Raw genomic sequence first — 24,711 nt, forward strand, 5'->3', positions numbered from 1 at the left:
TTACATTTGCTACTTGGTTTTTTAAAGCTCAGCAACTTCCTGTGAAGTCTGCAGATATCACACATGTATCAAATCACAACACAAAGAATGCTAATATTGTCATAAAGCTCTCTAGAAATTATGGCATACATCCCATGAGGTAGTTTAGGCTTAGCTTACAACATCTTTCCTATTCACTTGCTGGACCAGAAAGTCTTCTATATTATGGGATGAATTTATAGCATAGTAACACAGATCAATGTCAGGCACACAAAGAACTATTTATGGTGGATTTATAAAACATGGTACAAACACATAAAGTGCATTCCTTATTATCATCTGAAAAAAAAAATCTTTATGTGGCTATTATGTTTGCCGCTACACATTCATCAGATAATGTGCATAACAGAGTATAGACTTTTTAAAATTAAATTGTTACCATCATAATCCTAAACGTGACATGTAACAAAAACATCCTATTGATAATATGGGAACATTATTTCTTGAAATGTATTTAAGATGTACTCTTTTTCTCCACATTCTCTATGGCTTTTATTCCCACAAAATCCAAGAAATAAATAGCTTTGGCAAGGAGACAAGAACTGCTATTATTTTTTTTTCCAGTGGATTCTAAGATGTGAAGGAAATAAAGGCACAAGCTATCTCCTAAAAGCTTCTATTTTTAACGCGTGAAAATATAGTCTAAGTAATATATTTGGAAATGCATGATATGGAAACTTTACTTATACCCTATAAAAATAGCTTGACTTATTTTTTGACCTTCTCTTTCAAATAACTATAAGTTGAAAAAAAAAAACATTACTGATTTTAAAAAAGTATTCCATTAAACATAATAATTACAAAGTAGAAAAACCACACAAACTATCAAATCTCAGTTAGAAAAATATCTTCCACTACATCTTTTAAGTATCAGCTAAAATATTAAGGACAAGTGTTAATTGAATATTGTGTTAAAGACTGGTCCATTGTGTTTTTAGAGTAAAGACAAGATTCAGAAATATTTTAAAAAATGCAAAACTTCTTAAATTGGAGGGGGGAAGTCATTTTTTACTATGAGTCAGTACCATTTCACCTATATACTTTGTTTTTCTCACTTTCCTATTCTTCATTGCTAGGATGCTCCTTGATTTACCTACTGCATCTTCTGCTAATTGGGGATCATGAACTGCAACGAATGACTAGATAATATTATATTTCCAATCAGATTTTGCAAATTCAGCTAACTGAGTATGACGAAAATTTTCTGCCAATCAAGAACCATGCAGGAAACAGGAGCAGGTCATTTCACTTGATGGCTTAGAGGAGAAATACAGCCAATTTAGAGAAAGAGCCAAAACAAAAATGCAAATTAAAAATAAACATTTCCACAAGCATGAAAAAAAAAATACTGAAAGAGAGGAAGGCTGCTAAAATCTTTCTGAGAAACATAAAGCAGTTTTTGCTCCACTTCAATAAAGATACCCAAAAAACTAAAATGAAAAAAATAAATGGCTTGACCACAAGTCATGGTAACCGGTTATGACTAGCTATGCTGAATAATGCAGTTTATTAGCCCAATTGGTTTAAATAAAAGCTGCTATATATTTGGACCACAAGAGTATTATTATTCAAGAACACGACAAGTAGATGAAGCTAGAAGAAGCTACAGGAAACAGTCATCCTAGAGGAGTTCCTAGACAACTCTGACAAATACTAAAAATATGTCTGAGATTGTCTACTGTGTCAAAAGTGGCTGTGCCTCTTGCTGAGTGGGCAGCAAGAGGAATTTGGAAGCTGGAATGATTATATTTATAAGACACAAATTTATACTGGAAGGCTGCTTGGAATTTCATTCATTAACATGAAAAAGACCTGCCATTTTCTCCACCAGTAATTGGCACCAAACGTCAAGTGAGATTTTGGTACATTTCCAATTTTTCCTCCTATAGTTTCAAGATTCCAACAAGCCAAGCTCTCTAACTTGCCTCAGGGAGAGGTAAAATGAAGGAGAAATGAACAGGCATTTCTAGGTCCATTGTTTAAATTTTGTATGTGTCATGGCTCATATGGAATAAGGTAGCACCACATTTCAAGAAAGTGTCTAGAAGCATTAAACCTGTACAAGGTCAAAGGCAGACAGGCGTTAGCTAAAATCAATGACATTGCATCAGCATGTATTTATGCCTGTCAAAGTAAGGCTGGGACCGGAGCATGCACACTTTAATGTGGACCTGTAGAATGTATTCTGCAGCTAAAGTGCTTGAACTTACTGTCTTAAGTTTGAAGCACAAGTCTTAAGATGTAGCCACAACCAAGGGTAACCTGTTTTAATTGGAAGCACGCAGGACATCAGGCAATTTGTAGTTCCAACACACAGGACAGGACTTGCCTCTATTTTTATGAAATTTTGATGAAACATTCAAGCACGGAAACAAATACAATCCAGAGGCAAAACACTTGTTTTAATGTTAATCGTTGTTTGTTTTGTTTTGCATTAATACTCAGAAGAATGGGCTTACCAGAAACAGGAGAGCAAGGTTTAAAAAAAAAAAAAACTGAAAGGAAATTTCATACCACCACTGCTTTTACTCCTAAACTCTGGGACGGCTTAAAATTGATCCTACGAGTATCATGTTTCTGCGATTGGGGAAGCCAAGCCATCCCAGATTCTGCAATGCTCTGTCACTAGAGAGTCTGTAGACCCTGCTGAACTGTGGCTCAGCCAGAAATGCACAGGCAAGGCTGTGCCAAGGAAACAACGGTGATTACAGGGATACAGAGCTGGTGAAGGCAAGGAGTAACACAAATGCCATATGAGTAGATGTCCATGTCTGCAAGAAGATCCATGCAGATCTAGGCAGGGCTACATGCTATGCCTTTCTTGTTTTATTATTCATTGACAATCTGTGAAAAAAGTACAAATTATATTTGGGGGATCTAGCCTTTTTTTAAAAAAAAAAATCTGCAAAAAATATAACCATGATAGCCAGATTAGATTGTATAGATCTTGAAAAATGCTTTTAGTTATGTGGCTCTCCCACTCTCCTTCTGGGTGGTGAGAAACTCAGTAGGTAGTAGGTTTAAAATATCGCGGGGATGGGGGAAAGATGGAAAACATTGCAATAATGAGACAACAACATTGCCTTAAGCAATCATATATAATACATTTTATTGTCCCAAATACTAGTGCTGACCTTTGGTCGGAAAAGATATCCATGTACAGAAAATATTCTCTAAACATAGTTCATTAATGAGAAACATGAGGCCCACTTTTTTTTTTCTGTATCACAAGCAAAATGAACATCTGTTCACTTTTTGTCACATAGGTTCTCAATGCATGTGGGTGGGTGTGAACACAGTCCTTGATATGTAATATTCTTCCCATCTGCACACCAGGTGGCACTGCATAGTTAATCAGAAGATAATAATTGGCACAGGGTGATAATTTACGTTTTGGAGATAACAGTATAAATCAATCTTAGGACTTAAAAAAAAAATGCACCGGGGCCCAGACTTCTAATTTTGTTCTTGTTGTGCAATTTAATAGTGATCAATGAGATTATTTGATGACACTATTGTTTCCAATACTATGTTAATTAGCACTGAACAATTACTCTGAGGTTGCTTAGATGAATGATTTGATTTTGTTCTATCCGATATAAGGTTTTAACCTTCAGTTACAGAAAATTATATAGTATTTAAGCAAAGGGAAAGGAAATCATTTGTTTTGTTTATTCCTGAGAAATGCTTATGATAACATAGGATTCAGTGCCACATAAAATCTCTAAGAAGATAAAAATGGACTTACAGATACTCCATCACAATAAAAATAAAACAAAAAAGAAGAAGAATGTCAGAATAACCAGAAAACTCCCACATTTTGGAATTGCAAAAACTGATGATAAAGGAAGCTTCAGAACTGAGGCTTAATTCTCCAAAGTCCAGTATCTCCTAATTTATACTTTAGCCCTTTGCCTTTTCTGGTACGATAGAAATAAGGCAGCTAGAACTTTATGGCTCAGCTTGTTCTTAAAAAATGTAATCTCAGTTGCCTCCTTACAGAGTCATATGTCTGGCGATACTGTTCCAATAACTCTTCAGTTTTAGCTGTAATTATTAGAGTTGGAAGCAAATGAATTAAAATTGTTCCTCCTTATGGTCAAAATGCAGCGATGGTAGGCGTTGCTGAAAATAACAACAATACAAGAATGTTTGAGCCGTGCCCTCCAAAGCTACCAAAGCATTTGATCACATCCAACTGTGCACACAGTTATATATGGACCAAATGAAAATAGATTCATCCAATAATTGCCTATTCAATATTTCTGATATTCAGTGCTGATCCCTGAAGTATAGTATTAGAAATAGCAGCAAATATAGCATAATTCTGCATATAACAAGAATGTGAATTAATTTAAGAATATAAATATATATCATTCTTCTACTGCATGAAAGTTTGAGAAAAGATGGTACAGCAGTAATTTTCAGGTTAGGAACTTCCAAATTCTAATCTCACTTTTTTTTACCGTAAATTCAGCTTAATGTTTGCTTTCAAAGGTACCTTGCTGTTCAGAAAAAATAAAGTAGCAGTTTTAGATTGTAGACACGTTGACAACCATTTCTTTAGAAAAACCCAAAACACCCTTTAATATTTCAAAAATACCCCTTACAAACACTGGTGGTTTCTGATTTATATTCTTTAATTAGGACTGAACTGTCTTTAAAAAATACAAAAGCAATGGCAACTTGATCAATGGAATGGAATGTCCTGACAAATTCACTGAGAAATTATTATGATAGATTCTTGGGAGGGAAAATTGATACATTACACATTTCTGCAAAGTTGTATACTTTAGATAGATATCTTTTATTCGACCTCTAGTTGAATAATGCATAATGACCCTCTGGAACGGATTGCCCACCGGGCTTAGGACAGCCCCCGACCTCCTCTCCTTCCGCCGCGAACTGAAGACGTGGCTTTTTCATCAAATGGACTGACCCGTTGAGGGGGTTTTTACATTGTAATAATTTTAATTAATTTTAATTGGATTTTAATTTATATTTAATTCATATTGTTGAATTTTTATCTTCTAAGCCGCCTTGAGTCCTTCGGGAGAAGGGTGGCATATAAATTGCAATAAAATATAAATAAATAAATGAATAAATAAAGCAATTGTGTTTATATCACAACCAAGGTCAACCCTAACCCTAACCCTAACTCTTTTCTTTCTTCTTTTCTTATTAATTTGCTTTCAGAACTATTGTAATTAGAAATTCTGTACCTATTTAAGGCATTTTAGCAGTAGCCTGTATGCATATTAAGCTGCATGTTTCACAGATCTATATTATTTTTACTTCATTCATACAAAAGTTTGGAATCTTGAGTGGCTACTCCATAAATTGGGAGAAAATTAGATAATGCCATCTGGTTTCAGAAATAATTCTGACAGGTTTGGGATTTGGGCTTTCAAGTTGTCAGCTGATTCTTTTGTTTATCTTAGTATAATTTTTTTTCCTTCAGCTGGTAAACTTCAACTTATCACCAATGATTGGTACAAATGACAGAGGATCTAGACAGATGGTCTAGAATTCCTTTCAGTATCTGCAGCAAGAGAAATTGATTAAGGTGAACTTAACTTCAAAGTTCATTTACATTGCAGGTTTTCTTATTTTCATTCCTCCATATTATTTTAAGCCAATTTATTTGCAACTAAACAATTTCCTTTGGCAGGAATCCTTTGAGATTCTCACTCCATAAATTACTGTTGCTCATTGGGAAAAGTTTATTTAATTCTCTATATTTTCTGTCTTATCACTGGGTCTTTATGTTATCTTTGGTTATTCGAATTTTATTGAAGAATAAGGAGTTTGGCCCTTAGTTCATGAGTCTGTGTTCAAATTCTTTTGTTTATCTTATTATATAACAACTCCTAGGTGCTTTTTCAAGTGGTAAATTTGACTTCATCTCTAATTTTGGCACAAATGAAATAAGATTTAGACAGATGGTTCAAAATTCCTTTGAGTATCTGTGGCAAGATAAATGTGATTAAGACAAATGTAACTCTGAGCTTGAGTTGTATTCAAGAAGTCTTTCTATTTTTATTCCTTCAACTGATGTTAATTTATATGTACTAACCAATTTTTTTTGGCAGGGCCATCCTCTTGTCATTGCATAAATTACAGCTGCCTGTGATAAAAGATGGATTTAATTTTCCAGTTTGAGATTTATCACTGGACATTTATTTAGTTTTGCTTATAAACTGGAATAAAGAGTTTCAAAATATAGCTTGCATGCATTCATATTGAGATATATTTTTGATACCACTATAAAGTTCACAATTTTGTTTATGTAGTGATTGAATTAAAGTGAATTATTAGTGCTTGATAACCAGCTCATATTTATGACTGGTAGCCAAGCATTCCATTCCATATAATCGCTATTTGAATCTTCTCTGCCAGCTTCCCCAAACAGTCAATTGGAAAGCAGCAGCGAAGGTGAAAGTGGAAGGGATGGAGGTGAACTGAAATCCTTCAGTGGGTTGCAGGGTGTGGAAATCCTGAAGGCAGCTCTGTAACTGCAGCTCTATGAATTTCCCCCAAGAGGAAGGGAGATTGCTTAACAACTGCAACCAAGACTGTTAGGATTGCAATTATTGAGCGAAGCAATCATGTGGACAGCTTGCTTAACAACCACTTCACTCATTGAGTGATGTTCCAGTCCCAATTTTGGCAATAAATAGAGGACTATCTGTATTGTGGTAATTGGGGGAGGGTTCTTTTGTTCATATAGATTTTCGCACTTTACCCAATTTTTTAATAATATTCATATTGTCACTATTATATATCATTGTTTAATAAAGCAAAACAGCAATAAATAAGGTTAATATAGAATTGCTATAGAATTGCAGCAAAACTTTGAATGATCTAGGATTTGCAATTGTTAAACGTAGGCCAATAAGGTTTTTTTGCCCTTTAATCATTGCTAAATATTTTTTTAAAAAATAGAACAGAAGATAAATATTCATTAAAGCAAATTTCACACAAATACATTCCTTAAAGAGCTGATTGGTTTATTGAGTATTTATGAAGTGACATTCCTTGACAGAAAAATGTTCCACATGAACAGAAATAATTATGGACACAATTGCTGAAAAACTTAAACACAAATCAGTAATTTGGAATAATAAATCTAACTCTGAGAACCATATATGTAAATGCTTTATATTACAAATAGGAAACAGTAAAAAATCAAGGATGAATGTATATATTTATGTGCATGTATAAGAAAGGGTATAGAATGAATGAATGAATGAAAGAATGAATGAATGAATGAATGAATGAATGAATGAATATATGGAACTGATTTATAGATTAGATAAGAATTCTCTTTATTAAGAAGATTCTCTGCTATTAGTATTATTATTGCTAAAATGAAACAGAAGTATTGCCTAATTTCAAATAAAAATATAAATTTCTTTATTTTTCCCCTTAATATAAAGTGAGTATACTTTCATAAATGCTCCTTACTTTAAAAAAAAATCAATAAAATTCACAACTATTGGAAAACAAAATGCAAAATGTATATATATTATGGAAAAATTGATGCATAGATTCATGCACAATTTTCATGAAGTTTTTTTTTTTTAACTGTGGTCAATAACTGATCTTAAAGCTGAAAAAAATGAGAAATTAAGAAAATAAAATTTATCAAATAATCCATCTCTTCTGAAAACAGGAAAATCCTAAGATTTCTTTCATCACAACCACTTGGCTACATTGCATATATTTAGTATATATTTTACTACATTTAAGTAACCATTTGTCTGAAGTGATGTGGGGTTTCTTTCCTGGGCAGGGGGTTGGACTAGAAGACCTCCAAGGTCCCTTCCAACTCTGTTATTCTATTCTATTCTATTCTATTCTATTCTATTCTATTCTATTCTATTCTATTCTATTCTATTCTATTCTATTCTATTCTATTCTATTCTATTCTATATTTAGCCGATGGAAATTATCACAGTAACTGTGATGGAGTGTGCAGTTGGAGAAGGAAAAAGGGGTGAAAATTGACAATAGCACCATGGCTTCCCAGGGAAGAGGCCATACATTGCAGAGAGGGGATTAAGGAAAAGACTGTACAAGCCTAAACTGGATGGGGGAGGGTCCTTTACTGCCTGTGGGCACTATTGAGGTGTGTGTGTCATCACATTGTTAACTCAACATGGGCTGAGACATACAACTGAGTATCATCACCATACTAATGAAATCTCACTACTATTTCATACTAATGAAATTTCAGTGACAGATGATCTAACCCAGTGCCTTCATGTAAATGTAAACAGAAGGGGAGGAAGGACTCAGAAAGGATTCAGGGCAGCAGATAATGGCTGGATCTCATTTCCTATCAATACTAAATGAAAACAGCCACAGAACAAGGAAGTGAACCAGGACAACACAGTGTTTCCTATTCCCAACTCTCAAAGCTGCTCCAGAGGATACCATGGTCAACAGTACTGAAGGCCACTGAAATGTGAAATAAAGAGAGGGTGGACTCATTACCCCCACCCAAAACCAGAGATCCACAGATCATCCTAAAAGCTATTTTTTATGCATTTAGAAGCAGCAACCTTTTTGAATGTTTATAGATATCTTTCTTTGGTGAGATGGAGAGAAATAGAACTTGACATGAATTATATTAGATTGCTTAGTCTATAATGTTCTAGAATTATAATGTTGTAAGTCTTTTGTAATCAGGATAGTATAACAATACCAGGATTCCCAGACCTTTGTTCCCCAAAGCAATAATCAATGATAGATAACAATATTATGTATATATGCAACTATATAAATAAGTTATAGCCTAGTATCGATGGTTTTCCTCCAAGAAATTTACCTTGTAGAAGAAAACCATCTCTTTTAGCAGCAGGAAGATTAATCAAACCCTTTGGAAGTAGTTTTCATTGTTATGTCACCACTGTTCTCTGAATGACAGAAGAAATGTCAGCATTTACAAAGAACCAGTAGGGTATCATCTGATTAACAAGCAGGTATCAGTAGAATATCTGTCTAAAAGTGTCCACTGTGGCAAGATCTTCTACAAGGTAGAAAGCTTTGAAAATCAATATTTACATTTATTATATCCTTTTTCAGATTGGGCCATGAGTTAATGCAGGGCATTTTTCTCCCCTCTTGAAAATAGCAACCAATAACTTTAATCTACATTGTTCATACCAACTGTAATCAACCATAATTATAAGTGGATTTTTAAAAAAAAAATCAATATTTTTTATTATTATTATTATTATTATTATTATTATTATTATTAAATGTGAAATGTATTGTTTATTATAGTTGGTCACGCAATCAGCCAGATGTTTAAACTGGATTTGGCATTTATATCTACCTATCAAATCCTTCCCAAGGTCCTGAGGTAGGCAGATGTTTGATGGATGTTAAAAGTATTGTTGCATGATGTAAACTGTTTAATAATTATTAGTTTGATTGGTTGCAGTCAGCCAGCTAGAATGGATTTGGCATTTTTGTTCGCCTGTCTTGAATCCTTCCCGAGTACATGGGCTAGGCAGATGTTGCAGGTTAATAATATTAGTCGCATTGTTGCAGGATGTAAGCGTTTCCTAGGAAAGCTGCCTTTTGCAATTGACTGATAGTGATTTTGTCAATGCTGATGGTGTTCAAGTGGTACTCCAGATATTTTGGGACTGCACCCAAGGCACATATTACTATTGGTACTTTGCTCTCTTTTGCTACTTTTATCTGCAGGTCTTTGTATTTTGCTATTTTATCCAGTTCTTTCTCTTTCATTCCGCTGTCTCCAGATACTGCAACATCCACTAGCCAGACTTTATTGTCTTCTTTCTTATTATTAACTTCTCAATAATTTGCAAAACTGGGCTCAGTAGATGTCATTTAGGAGACAGCTAATAAAGCATAGTGGCAAAGCTGAGAACTATCTTTATTAGTTTTTTTTTCTTTTATGCGAAATGATTTTTAGAAGAAACCTATCCCTAAAAAAATTAGTAATTTGGAAAAATCAAGGCCATGAAGAAAAAAGCACAGTTTTGGTGTCAGGAGCATAAAAATCTGTGAAATGTTAAGTTAAGAAACATTTAAGTTAAGAAAAACAGAATTGTTGTTGTTTTTAAAATTTAGAAATACTTTCTCTTTGGAATCAAGAAAAAAAAATCCTATTTATTTCTCTTTGGAATCAAGAAAAAAAAATCCTATTTATTTCAAGGTTGCTACTTTCCCAAATCAATTGTTATGAAGTATAGACACACAGGGCTTCAGGCAACTGAGTTTTACCTCTTTCGTCTTTTCGTTTCTGAAGAAGCAAAAGAATAATTCAATAGACATCCAATATTCATTAAATATAAAAAAGAAGAAAGCTGTAATTGAATGCAGCAGAGTTTTGTCAGGACTGATGTTCTTTTAACTGGGTTTTGCTGATCTTGGTAGCATTTATCATCAATGACTGTTGTATTTCTCCTCCTATTCTTTTCCCAAATAAATCTCATAGCTTAATGATTAATTTATAAACTTTATGGCATTTCTTCAAATAATTGAGTATTAAAATAATGGCAATTCTAAATGAGATAAATGTGGTTAACACCAAATGCCTACAACTGTTATTTTAAAACTCAGCATCTGTCAGCCACAACTTTTAGGTTCTATCATTAAAAAAAAAAAAAAAATAATAATAACCACACAGGTTTTGAGACTAATGAAGATTTTAAAAATAGGTTTGTTTTTTTAAGAATTGTGGCCTTAGTTTGGCCGTCATGTAGTTACTGCTATAAATGGCTACATATAATATACACAGTATTATCTATCAAAAAACACAAAACACTATAATAGGCAAAAAAACTATTCCTATAAGACTTGAAAAACCATGATTTACATCTGAATCAGTGGTGGGTTGCTTCCGGTTCGGACCAGTTTGCAAAAATGAGAACCGGTAGTAAAGGTAGGAGCCTTGGTATACAGTGGTCTAAAGCACCCTGTTATTAAGACCAGCTGCCTGCAATTACTGCAGGTTCGAATCTCGCCAGGCTCAAGGTTGACTCAGCCTTCCATCCTTTCTAAGGTAGGTAAATTGAGGACCCAGTTGTGGGGGCAATAAGCTGACTTTGTATAAATATACAAAAGGATGAAGGCTATTGCTTAGCACATTGTAAGCCGCCCTGAGTCTCCGGAGAAGGGCGGCATATAAATCAAATTTAAAAAAAAAAAAAAAAGTAAGTAGAACCCACCCCTGATCTGAATTGTTTATCATGTTTTTAAAGATGGAAAGTAAGACACAGTAAAAGAGTACTAAGAGGAGATAAAACATAGCAACAAAAGAGGAAAGAATTCTTTATCACAAATACCAAAATTTATATCAGAATCTGATGCCAAGGAGTTATGTTTAGTGCGTATAACTGTCTCTTCCATTCACTTACTGTCTATGTAGGCCAGGGGTGTCAAACTCGCGGCGTCACGGCGGTGTCATGTGACATATCACGACTTCTTTCCCCTTTGCTAAACTGAGCGTGGCCAGCACATAATGCATCCTGCCCACGGGCCGCGAGATTGACAGCCCTGATGTAGGTCATTAAGTGTAGGTCATTAAGTGACCATCAGGTGTGCCTCAGGGAGTGGGGAAGGCTTTGAAAGGCCGACGCTCACTGGTATGCAAAAATCAGTTGCAGGCTGGAAGGCACAACCAGCTAGGCCCACTGGCGCACAGACCTTCTCCCCACCCACCATTTTTTCCCCCTTCTGGAGATGAAAACACTATCGAAGATGGCAATCTGAGATAATCTACTGAGAGCCTTTCAGAATGCCAGCTTTGCTAGCTTTTTCACTGGATCTGGGGTCTGTTCCTCCAGCACGTGGGAGAATTTCCCCTCCCTCATGGAAGGGAAGGGAAAATCCCTTGGCATGCTGGGGGCATGGACCTCAAATTGTCCATCCCCTCCATTTGCCACATTCCCTGCTGCCTCCTCCCAGAAGCTGAAAGAAAAAAAATTGCAAGTGTGATCACATAATCACAGGGTACTTAGCAATTGGTTGTAAATGCAAATTGCCAAGTATCCTATATGCATTCATGTGACTGGGAAAAGAGTGACATGAAGTTTTACAATGCCCAAAAGTACTTTATGGGCAATAAAGCATCCATTCCATTGCTGTTGTGACTGTGTACAATTATTAAAAGAATAGTCCTGAATTGAGAACTACCTATATTTGTCCAAAACAGATTTCCAGTTTACTGCATAAGCATACCTTATTTCTGTACTTATTATATTTTTGCCCACTTTCAAGAAAAAACATTGTCTGATTCATCCGTGTATTTGTGTTATTTCAAAATTGTTTAGTCTAAAAAGACAAGATACATAATCTTGTCTTTTTAGACTAAGAGAGAAATAAAGGAAAAAGAGAGGTAAAATCTCTATAAAATCCTGCCCGCGGTAGCGCAGTGGTTAGAATGCAGTACTGCAGGCTACTTCTGTTTATCACTGGCTGCCAGCAGTTTGGCAGTTCGGGTCTCACCGGCTCAAAGTTCACTCAGCCTTCCATCCTTCTGAGGTTGATAAAATGAGGACCCAGATTGTAAACCACTTAGAGAGGGCTTAAAGCACCGTGGAGCGGTATATAAGTCTAAGTGCTACTGCTATTGCTATTGCCAAAAATTCCTACGCTGGCTTTTATATGCGCTTCAAGTTGAAGATGAGAGTCACTTCCTGAAAGGCTTAAATAGCTATTTGTGTGTCCGCCCTCCACCAACACGCCATCTGTGGTCAATAAATAAGGTTAGTGCAATCCTGCAATCAGGAAGCTGGCATTCAATTTACAGGTAGTCCTCAGCTTATGACCACAATGGAGCCCAAAATTTATGCTGCTAAGTGAGAAATGTGTTAAGTGAGTTTTGCCCTATTTTACGACTTTAGTTAAGTGAATCACCACAGTTGTTAAATTAGTAACCCGGTTGTTAAGTGAATCTAGCTTCCCCACTGACTTTGCTTGTCAGAGATCACATGACCCCGGGGATGCTGCAACTGTCATAAATGTGAGCCAGTTGACAAGCATCCAAATGTAAATCACATGACCATGGGGATAATGCAATGGGCATACATGTGTAAAATGGTTGTAAGTCACTTTTTTCAGTTCCATTGTAACTTCAAACAGTCACTAAATGAACTGTTGTAAGTCGAGGACTACCTGTACTCAATTCCAGAGCAGCTGACATTGGGAATTGAGAAGAGGAGCAAAGCAAGGTGTTTTAAACACACCATGTCTGCCTCAATTACGGGGTCCATCTTGCTGAAACTGTCTTCCTAGGAAGCTCCTGTCCAATGAATAAGGTAAGAGCATGCTGTCTTTCAAATTCTGATATAATTATTCACATATCAACATGTCAATTTCAATTACAGAAACATTTCAATATTTTGAAAGGCATAAATGAAAAAAAGAATGAATCCAGCTGTATGACAACCTCATATGGAATTCACACTGAATGCAATCTCTTCTCTGAGATTAAACATGAACTTCCAGCATTCCTACATGCAGCTGTGGGATCTGCAGGGAATCAGAAGGTTAGTTTGGAAGTGGCAAATCTAACAATAAAAGAAATATCTCAAAGGTCCTTATTACTGCCATATTCTCTTTCCAATCACTCCTAACCAGTTGCTTCTTGCAGAGCCTGTTCTGTCAACAGGCACAACAAGATCAGAATATCTATTTTCTGGTATCATGAAAGAAAGCAAATTGCTAATTCTTATTGAGGTGCCTCCAAGCATCCTCATGTTTACAGTTGATCTCAATTAGAATGTTTGATAACTAATGTGTAGACTCTAACCTGCATAGTTTAGACTGCAATGGCTAAGTGGTTTAGGTAACAAAAGGTAAAAGATTTCCCTGTTCAGTTGTCTTCAACTCTAGGGCACAGTGCTCATCTCTGTTTCTTGGCAAGGGAGCCAGCATTGTCCAAGGACATTCTCCATGGTCACATGGCCAGCATAGCTATATGCCAAAGGTGCATGGAACACTATTTCCTTCCCACCGAAGTGGTACCTATTAATCTACTCACATTTGCATGCTTTTAAACTGCTAGATGGGCAGAAGCTGCGGCAAGGAACAGGGGCTCACCCTGTTGCACAGCGCTTGGGTCTCAAACCTGGGCTGTCAGCTTTCTGGCTGATAAATTCAGCATCTTTAACCGCTGAGCCATCATACCCCCATATGGTTTAGGTAGCAAGCGTGGCAATATTTGATAAGATTCAGGAGTTTTTTAATGCCAGAAACAAAGCAAGCCGCCTATGTTATAAAAATATTACTCGAAATAATGTGGTTGTTTCACTCTGAATTTTATAGCTCTCGATTTGCATCTCGGCCTTAGTTTATAATGTCTTAGCTTGGTCTTGAGTTCACAATAACTACCTATCTACGAAAGATAAACTGAAAACCAGAGTTTCTCAGGACAAAGAAAGCAGCTCTGTCAATAATCAACATTGCCTGGGTTTCAAAGCTATGAAGAAAATCCACTAGAATATGGAAAAGATAGGAAGAAGGAGCAATGTGTTTAAATATCCTGCCAAGGGTATATGTGGGAATGATTCCTGCTGCTGGCAATCAGCTATTCAATGAGGCTTCTTCACCCTAGTTCTTCACCCTAGTTACACCCTAGTTGCCAAGGGTATATGTGGGAATGATCCCTGCTGCTGACAATCAGCTATTCAATGAGGCTTCTTCACCCTAGTAACATCCTAGTTAAGAATGAAGATTCTTAAGAGTACTATGTAACGCCCTGATTTCAGAATAAACCAATCCTAGCAGCAAATTAAGTTGTATAAGTTCCAGACAATGAGATTTACTGCAGATTCCCAGTCTGGAATGTTTGACACCACTCCTTTTTCTAGGTGTTCAGAGATACCCTGCTTTTCATTATGGCATTTCTGTTTTGTTATGTCATAGTAGAGATTTTTAACTGCTATGGTTATATCATATATAAGGATTTTGCTGCTAAGCACTCTGGAATGTGTACCACCAATACATGCAAATTGAAACCAAAAAGTCAGGCAAAAGACATCATTCAAACTATTTCCTAGAAGACCTGTAATATGTTTAGCAAATTCAAAATGGCGAAAGTTGTTCCTTACAAAGTTAACTAGGATTAATTAATTCATCAATCATTTTTAAAATCTCCCTCAGAGGGACGCTGGATGGTCTACAAAAATATTAACTTATAGTTTAAATCGAACTGTCTGATTTCCTTGCCATGGTACAAGTGCTAGGTATAAAAATGCTTCAGCTCAAAAGTAGGACAAATGTTGGCAGGCACAAAATCCCATCATTTACATGCCACTTTATTCCTTGGCCTGTCAAGGTGAAGGAGTATTGAGCATCGAAACGGATTCTCAAACGGATTCTTGAAAACTTGCTGTCAACCCATGGCTTAGAAGACCAAAAGTTTGACTCAGTATAAGGCAACTTCACAAACGTAGTTTATCGTAACTAGGTCAGGTTTAGGAAAAAATAATGAAAAGAAACTGAGCTTTCGAATTCTGTGTTTCCCTGACAGTATTTTTTTCCCTTGCGCTCCAACTCTAACACATTTCCAAGTGTTACTTATCTGAATAATCTCAATACATAAAAAAATGTGGTGCACAGTTTAGCCCAGCTCTTGGTTATAGATAGAATCAAGCTCTTTAAGTATTCCTATCTAATTTCTTCCCCGGGCAAAGGGTGTAAAGAAGAATGAAAGGTACATGGTTTGTCAAATGGATTAAATCAAGAGGGATGGTAACCTGGCACCTTGCCTCATGTACAATTATCAAGAAATATGACCCCCATGGAAATTTGTACGCATGGAAGGCCTCAAACAATGAACGGATTTAGGATTATATAAATCACAATAGTCTGTAATATAATCACATGAGAGAACAAACCTGCAAAGCTTATTATACTGAATACCCAGATGGAGAACAACAGTTGTTGCTGTACTAAGAATTACCACTCTTGTAATCAATAACAAGAAGGGAGAAAAAAAGAACAGTTGGGCAACTTGTTTCTTATTATGTTCACTTAGGCAACGTCTAGATCAATAAAGAGCATTAAGTCTCATACCTCTCTTGGCTGTGCATACTCAATTTGCCCAGTGTATGCTGAGGAGGGATTTGGTGGTACATTCACATTCCTTAGCAGATAAATATGCATATCATTTGCAGAGTCATCGTTTAAATGCCAAACAAATCTTTGCAATCTTGCAAAAATGGGAAGAAAGGTTTCACTAAAGTAGCATTATTATTTGCAGACTGTTGTGTAGACGGCTAAATTTTATCTTGAAGAAAGGAGAAAATATAACCAGAGTGATATAGGGCTATTATGCATGAATACGTCCACTAAGATTTAAACCAAAGGTAGTTTTGGAGTGAAAAATGTTATCTGTCTTCTACTTGTCAAGATCAAAGGCATTTCAAGACTGGAAAGCTAACTTCCTGCTAAAAATCCGATCAATCGCTTGACTGAGATGAAAGTAACAACCAAAGTAGATCAACTATATAGGTAGTCCTCGACTTATGATCAGAATTGAGCCCAAAATTTCTGTTGCTAAGCAAGACAGTTGTAAAGTGAGGTTTGCCCCATTTCACGACCTTCCTTGCCACCGTTGTTAAGTAAATCACTGCAGCTGCTAAGTTAGTAACATGGTTAAGTGAATCTGGCTTCCCCAATTATTGACTTTATTTGTCAGAAGGTCACAAAAGGCAATGACATGCAACCATAATAAATACATGCCAGTTGCCAAGCATACAAATTTTGATCACATGATCACATGATCACATGATCACATGGGGATGTTGCATAAGTCGTAAGTGTGAAAAACAGTCATAAGACATTTTTCTCAGTGCTATTGTTAAATAGCACTGAGTGCTAATAAATAAATAAAATAAATAAAAATAAATAAATCATAAATAAATATTGTAACTTCGAATGGTCACTAAATGAGTGGTTGTGAGTTGAGAACTACCTGGATGTCAAATAGTTACCAATCGTATCTTAATGAAATTTATTTACTTCCGTATTTATTACTTATAAAATGTAAGTATGCAAGGTTTTAGGTCAAGAACATTCCTATACACTATGGAGATAGGTACTATGTGAATTAAATTTTTCTAACATCACATGAATAAAAATGTGAACTTTAAATAAAGTTGCGATCCAAAGAGATCTTAACTCTTTTATTATGCTCATATATTCAGACTTGCTTCTGTGAAAGGCAAGTGGTAACTATGTTCCACAAAACTAACATATATTGTGAGCCTCGCAACAGCATAACATAGTATTAGATTTATTACTGTCTCAGACAGGGACAAAGTTAACTTTCCAGATGACAAGAATTCAGTTCTTTTAGTAGAATCTGTTGCCTCATTCTCATAGCAGCCAGACAGAATTTGGCTACACGTAAGCAACAGTGTTCTTACAGCCGACCAGGAGAAAATAGGTATACTGAACATCATCTCTGCCTGGGTATTCTTTCATGAGAAATCTAATTAATTTATCATGTACATTTCTGTAGAAATCGCAGTCTAATAGGATGTGTTGTCTTCTGTAGTAAGGGAGTCACATGGGCAAAGGGATGCAGAGAAAGGAATTTTTCAGTTCTTACCATCAATAATCGCTGAAGGCAATGCACCAAACCTAGCTAAGACAAATGTTCTAGAATGTATATAATTTGTTAAGGACTGGCAGGAATCAGATGGGTCAGTAATAAAGGTAAGGCTTCAAGATTTAAGTTGCCTTAAATTGCCTCGTGCTAATATCTTAATACAAGATTTGTCTTCTTCTTCAATGTTCCTTTGGTTTGACTATCCCATTTTCTGCATTGCCTCACTACAGAAGTTGTATACTGACAATATTTTTTCTATCTTCCAGGTAGATTGCAAGTTATCCTTGTTAATTGGGGAAATCAGCCATTCCATTCCCCCAGGATTAATATTAATCATCAACATATTAAACACTTTTGAGAGAAGTAACTTTCTCCAACTAGGACTACCCCCATATGGGATAAATCCAAGTAATGAATTAATAATTAGATTAAACAACTGAAAAAATCTCAGTGAAATAGTATTGCTAGAGCAAATACTGGGTTTAGATCACACCATACCAAGTATTATATTAGGAGAGTTATTCCATCTATATGAAAGAGATCACTTCACAGTAATGCTAGTCAACTGTTTTTCTAAACTGCACGTATTAAAATAATATTTAAAAAAACACAAATTTATGGATTTAACATATCAAATATTTAACATCTGTTTTTCATTATTTATTTTCTTCTAAAAACCCCTCTTAAATTGGATGCTTGAAAAGCAGTTTTGTACATATGCCTCTAAAATAAACTAGTGGACTGCAAAGTAAACATAAATAATTATCTCCTGGAGTTATAGTTAATTCTGTGTATACTAAAAAAATCCATCTGACCATACTATTTAGTTAAGGGCTAAAGAATACATAGACAAACAAATAAACAGAGGCAGAGGTTGTTGAGACAACGTTGATTCTGCAATCTGATGACATTAATTTAGCATAAATAAGTCCCCTAAGGAATTCTGTTACTTAATGATTATATTGAGATTTTGACTAAATTAGTGACATCTATTAAATAAAGCACTCCTTAGGAATATGATAATTGTACTGGAACATATTGATTCAGGTTTTATTAACTCTGTTCCTAATGCAACATAGCATCTAATGCCAAAGCTAATGTTATTTCATAATTTCATCATTCCAAAGAAACACACAGAGAATCAGTTGGTTTTAGTGGTTAAGATGTTGGATTAGCTTTGGGGAGACTCAGCTTCAACTTAATCTTCAGCCATGGAAATTCATTTGGTGTCTTTCAGTCAGTCACTCTCTCTAAGTCCACCTTAAACTCCTACAGTAATGCTGGCATAATCACAATTTAACAGATAAATGAACATTTCATGTGGAAAAAGTGGTTATTTCCAAATTAAGTCTGATCAAAAGTAGATAGGCAATAAAAAAAAAACCAAGTACTGTATATCACTTGCTAAAGGTCTGTTACCAAGAAGAATTCATGATACAACCATTCCTGCAAAATGCAAGTATAAAAAGAAGGAATTCCTACCAATTCCAATAAAGATTGCTTTGTAACCATCGTTCTTTAAAGCACTGAGTGTCAGTCCTTCCACTGAAAGGCCTGTTCCACAGATGATCTGAAAGATAATATTGGAGAGGTCTTCATAAGTTTATCAGTCACTTTTAAAATGTATTTATTTTTCTAATTTAAAGAAAGAAATTAATTTAGATAAATATATTTATTTAATTTATATAGCCGCTTGCCTCACAAGTAAGGGACTTTGGTTGGAGTACAAACTCGTTAACAAGTATTTAAATGTTAAATGTTAAAAAAAACCTATAAAAACAGCTAAAACAGTTTTTACTTATCTGATTTTTTTACAGCTCCCCATCACACAACTAGTGATACTCTGCAGCATACAAGATCAAAGTAAGAAGCTTTGTTTTGGTCATTCAGTTGATTATTCAAGGACATAATGATCCACTTAAGGTGGATCATCTTAAAAGATGATCATAGACTTGGTTTTGTGCCAGAGTGTGTTCAGAAAACATATTGTGAAAATTCCTTAAAGGGTTTCAGTATCAGCCTATTTCTGAATGCAATTGAAGTTGTTTACTTAACAGCAAAATCAGTGTGACTTGAGTTTCACAGACATGAAGGAACACTTGTCCCTGTGTCACCCTATTATATATTGAGGTCATATTGAAAAGCGGTCTTCCAGGTACCTCTGCAATCTCAGATGGGCTACCAGAGAGATGGCATTCACTTCATGAATTCCTTCCACAGCAATACTTTTCTTTTCAGAATCTGGAATGTAAATTTCTTCTCCAAATCTTTTTTTTAAAAAAGACGTTCTAATTGTAATACTCTAAATGTGTTTATTTTTTTATAAATTTTTGAGAAAAAATATTTAAATTATAAATAGTTACCATTTATTTATAAATAGATAAATATTTGATTTAGGTCACACTTTACTACTCTGACAAATGCTTAAGGGAGAGCACAAAACCTAAACAATAAAAGCACTACATATTATAATTATAATCAATTAACAACCTAGCAAAGGAAATCCTTCTTTACAGTTTTTTGGAGTGTTAGGGGGGAAGAGGAGGAACACATGCAGTTCCCAAGAAAATACATTTTACATCTTGGGCATAATACAGTAAAACACTCGTTCTTAACCTTTTCTTCACCACAGAAACACCCCACCCCCCCTTTAAATACCCTGGGCCATGGATCCCCAAGACTTAGCTCAAGATTTAAATCATAACATTTCTTCAAGCCTTCAGGGTCCATGGACGGGAGATCAAGAACCACTGAAGTAGAAGACAGTGGGAGTTTCTTCAAAAGAGCCTCTTCTACATCTCCTTAATTGCCAGAAAGTTTTCCAACAGGAGAAGTAGTACAATGGATAATCAAACCCTAATATTTAAAGATTAAATCCAAGACTTTAAATTGTTGCCTCATAAGCAAATGCCAACCAGTGCAGACTATTTTGAACCGAGCATATTATACTTTTTCTCATACAGTGCTGTGAGTTATATTTATATGCAATGGAAAAACAAGGCCATCCTATTATTTAGCCTAATCTTGTAAATTTTAAATTCTCAAATTATTTCCAGAAAACAATTATGGACATAAATAACAACACCCTGTGTGCAGGACACTATTATATTCTTCACCTGCATGCATATAATTTGAAGCCGAAGGGCTAAAATGATTGTAAATAAAACAGTATCAACATACAGATTGCTTTTAATAATTTTATCACCCACTTTTTACTGTCATTTAAGGGCAGATTGTTATAATCAAAACCAGTTTAAAATCTGAAGTTTAAAAACTTTCAACACAAAACATGCCACATTACTCCTTTTTAGTGACATTTAACTCAGGGGTGGGTTCTACTTACCTTTACTACTGGTTTGCAATGAGATCACGCGCGCGCTTCGCTCGTGCACATGCCTTGCTTCTGTGCATGCACAGAAGCTTTTGCGCATGCGCAGATCGCTTCTGATGATGTCAGGGTCAGTGGGCGGAGCCTCCCGCCAGTTTTACTACCGGTTCTATAGAACCGGTCCGAACTGGGGGCAACCCATCTCTGGTTTAACTATAACTAACCTTAATTCCTATTTTACTTCTTTTTGTTAACATGCAAAAGAACTGCACGAGCTCTTTTTGTTAACATGTGCAAAAGAACTGCATGAACTGTGTGTTTATATTTTATACACATACAGACACACCAAACAAAAAGTGTCCTGGGTTAATTTTTTTTACCTAAAATTTAATCTGGGAAAGGAAAAGACAAGTGGGGGAAAAAAGCAGCGACAGCCACCCATGATTAAAGAAATAAAATCCTTGCAATAGCTACACTGAACCCCTAAAGCAATTTAGGTATTTGTTTCTTACAGACAATTAATCACATGCAGGCAAGCCAGATGAGCTATTGATTGCCCTTTTCCCAACTAGTGGCATTCAGACAGCAGACAGACAAATGCCCCAAGCAAGGGAAAGCATCTTCCTTCCTCAGCCTAGTGTAGCTTTTAATTGTTCTTTACTAAGGTCCATGACATTTTGCTGTTAATCTTTAACAGTGCTCTGGCTCCTTTTTCTGTGAGCTATACCAAGGCAGTGTATATTTTTCATTACCTTCACTCCGAGGTCCTTCATAAGCCTAGTTTCAAAATGTACTACATCATATGGTAGCCGGAACTGGGGAATTTCAGATGTGCTGGAGAGAACAAATAAAACAGAACCAATGAAACACTGCTCAGCTACTTCTTCAAAAGGGAGGGTTTCTTGGAAATAATACATGCTAAAAATAAATTAAAAAGTGTCGTGGTCCGCCACGGGCCTGCGGAGCTGGCAGCAGAGTCAGACAGTGAGAAGGCTGGGGAGGAACATGGGCTAGTCCTGGAGTCTGGGGAAGGCTTGGACGAAGGCTCTCCGTCGGAGGCAGAGATGGGGCCAGGGCCAAATGGGAATTATGTGCTGACTCCGGAACCTCCAGAGTCTGACATCAGCGAGGCAGAGGAACAGGGGGAGCCTCTTCCCAGTGCGCGCATGCACAGAGCTGCCAGAGGGCAAGAACAGTTAAGACAAAAGGGGCAACTCGGGAATAAGGTTTGGAGATGATTGGCCCCTCCCATAAGACATAAAGGAGGAGCAAAGGCACGTGAGCCTTTGCAGGAAGCAACTTTGTTCATGCTGGTCGGTTTAAATTCTGAAGCTCCGTTTTGACTCTATGCTCCATGTGGCCTTCCAAAGCTAATTGCCAATTAGGTCTTTGGCAGCATGTCAAGGGAGATAAAGGTGGGTGCTTATCAACCTTATCCCTAAGGACTATGGCAGACTTCTGTCAGACGCTTTACAAACTATTTGTGACTCATCACGGGCTGTGAATGAACAGAATTCACAGCCATTGAAATAAAAAGAGGGTTTTGGGGACTAATTGTGTGCTTTTTACTGTCTCAGGAAGCCTAAGTCAGAACAAAAAGCAAGAAGAAACTTAAGTTAAAGTCACAAACACACAAATATGACCAAACACACTTTTTTTTTTAATTTGATTTATATGCCGCCCTTCTCCGAAGACTCAGGGCGGCTTACAATGTGCTCAGCAATAGCCTTCATCCTTTTGTATATTTATACAAAGTCAGCTTATTGCCCCCACAAACTGGGTCCTCAATTTACCTACCTTAGAAAGGATGGAAGGCTGAGTCAACCTTGAGCCTTGGCGAGATTCGAACCCTGCAGTAATTGCAGGCAGCTGGTCTTAATAACCAGCTTAATAACAGGGTGCCTTAAACCCCTGTACTACCAAGGCTCAATTATGGAGAGAAAATATCTATACAAGTAGAACTTTTTCTTGGTCAGAATTGTTACGCAAGTCAATTTGATACCTGCATCCTAAACTAAACTATAGATCAGAATGCCGTTACCTATTGTCTTTCATAGATAGATAAATTCTATCACAGCATTCTTGATCTCCAAAATGTGTCATAACTGCTGCTAAAATCTATTTAGAAATGTGAGATACCATGAAAATACAGATTTCAGAGATAACATTTGTCCAAAATGTATTCTGTAAATTAAATATATATTTAAGTATGCAATAAATGCCAATTATTTATTGCATTTTGGATTAAAGAAATGCATAATTAAAGATAAGAAATGGACTAGAGTTGCATTCATCTGCATTGAAGACAACTTAATGCTATCCACAATAGATAACCATATTAATTCATATGGCAAGTTGGGAATATTTGGGATAAGGAACTCTATTTCAAATAGGGAAGGCATGTCACAAAATGGCTGCACTATATCTGTGGCTCTTCAATAAATACTCATTTATTTCCTGAACTGCGAAATGGGTGGCATATAAATTTAATAATAAATAAACAAATTTGCCCACCTTTATTATTTTTATAAATAACATAAGTCAGTGAACATACCTAGTGCTCCTTCCTCCTCCTGGCCCAAAGTCACTCAGCCCTCTTACATGCCTAAAGTGGTTCTAGAACTCACAGTCTCCTGATTTCTAACCTGATACCTTAACCACTAGACCAAATTGGCTTTTCTGATGTGGGATACATTTTCAAAGAATTCTGATGTAGTCTGCATAGGCTTTAGGAAATAAAACATATGCTAGAAGCTAGGATTTTCTTTTCCAGAATGCCAATTTCCATTTAATTCTTTTTAGTTACAAGCCATATTTGAAAGAAATCAAATTCAAATGAAACAGGATGGCAGGTGGGCAAGGAAGGCATCTGGCATTGTCTTCCTCTAACCAATGTTGAGAATGTGAGATAGACATGTTGAAAGATTTTTAAAATGGTTAAAATGTAATAAAAGAATAAAATGATTGCATATATAAGTTTAAGAGTACAAGAAGACCAAAATCCTTTTTCATCCTCTCTACTGAGTGGCATGTTAGAAAAAGGATTGCTGTCTGTCCATCAGCATGATAAATCTCCAAAAGATGGACAAAATAGGGCCCAAATTGCTGACTGGGGACAAGCTGACAGAGGAAAACATTAGTTTAAAAAATGGGCTGGACTTTTTTGGAATTAAGAGAGGGTTGCCATAAACCCGTAAACCATTCTCTGCATAGCTTCAATCACTTGTTCAAAGATTCTACAATAAGTAAATATAGTTGCAAATATAAAGCAAAACAGCGACATAGAATAATAACAAGAAATCAAAAATTGTGTACTACTGTACATAATAGAAACTGGACTGAGAAAGTATTTTGTATTTTTTCTTGTCCAAATATCTATTAACCACTTAATCCAATTTTCTACTCTAAAAACAATTATTTTGTAGCCAACTGAAAAATGCTACTTTAAGCCGATAACGTAGAAGTTGTAAGAACTTTGTCAAGAAGGATCATCTTATTTTATTTATTTTATTTTATTTTATTTTATTTTGATTTATATGCCGCCCTTCTCCGGAGACTCAGGGCGGCTTACAAGGTGTTAAGCAATAGCCTTCATACTTTTGTATATTTTATACAAAGTCAGCTTATTGCCCCCTCTTTCTCTTCCTAATAATTTTCCAGGTTTTTGCCTGTAAGCTTTATAAGATTTTACTTAACATTTTGGATTTGTAAATTATCCTGAAACCTATAGGTATATGAACAT

At 35.8% G+C, this 24,711-nt stretch overlaps 1 protein-coding gene across 1 annotated transcript in view; it reads right to left on the minus strand.

Annotated features, from left to right (window-relative positions):
* Positions 1-24,711, minus strand: part of DPYD (dihydropyrimidine dehydrogenase) — a 560,719-nt gene that overhangs the window by 384,600 nt on the left and 151,408 nt on the right. The window contains exons 7-8 of the mRNA XM_070941074.1: positions 21,722-21,803; positions 19,124-19,211 (exon numbers count right to left, since the gene is read on the minus strand). Of these exons, the coding sequence (XP_070797175.1) occupies positions 19,124-19,211; positions 21,722-21,803 (170 nt within the window). The remainder of the gene's footprint in view (positions 1-19,123; positions 19,212-21,721; positions 21,804-24,711) is intronic.

Source organism: Pituophis catenifer, unplaced genomic scaffold, assembly GCF_029215685.1.
Source record: "Pituophis catenifer annectens isolate HBS135680 unplaced genomic scaffold, rPitCat1.0.hap2 SCAF_3, whole genome shotgun sequence".
Taxonomy (NCBI): Eukaryota; Metazoa; Chordata; class Lepidosauria; order Squamata; family Colubridae; genus Pituophis; species Pituophis catenifer.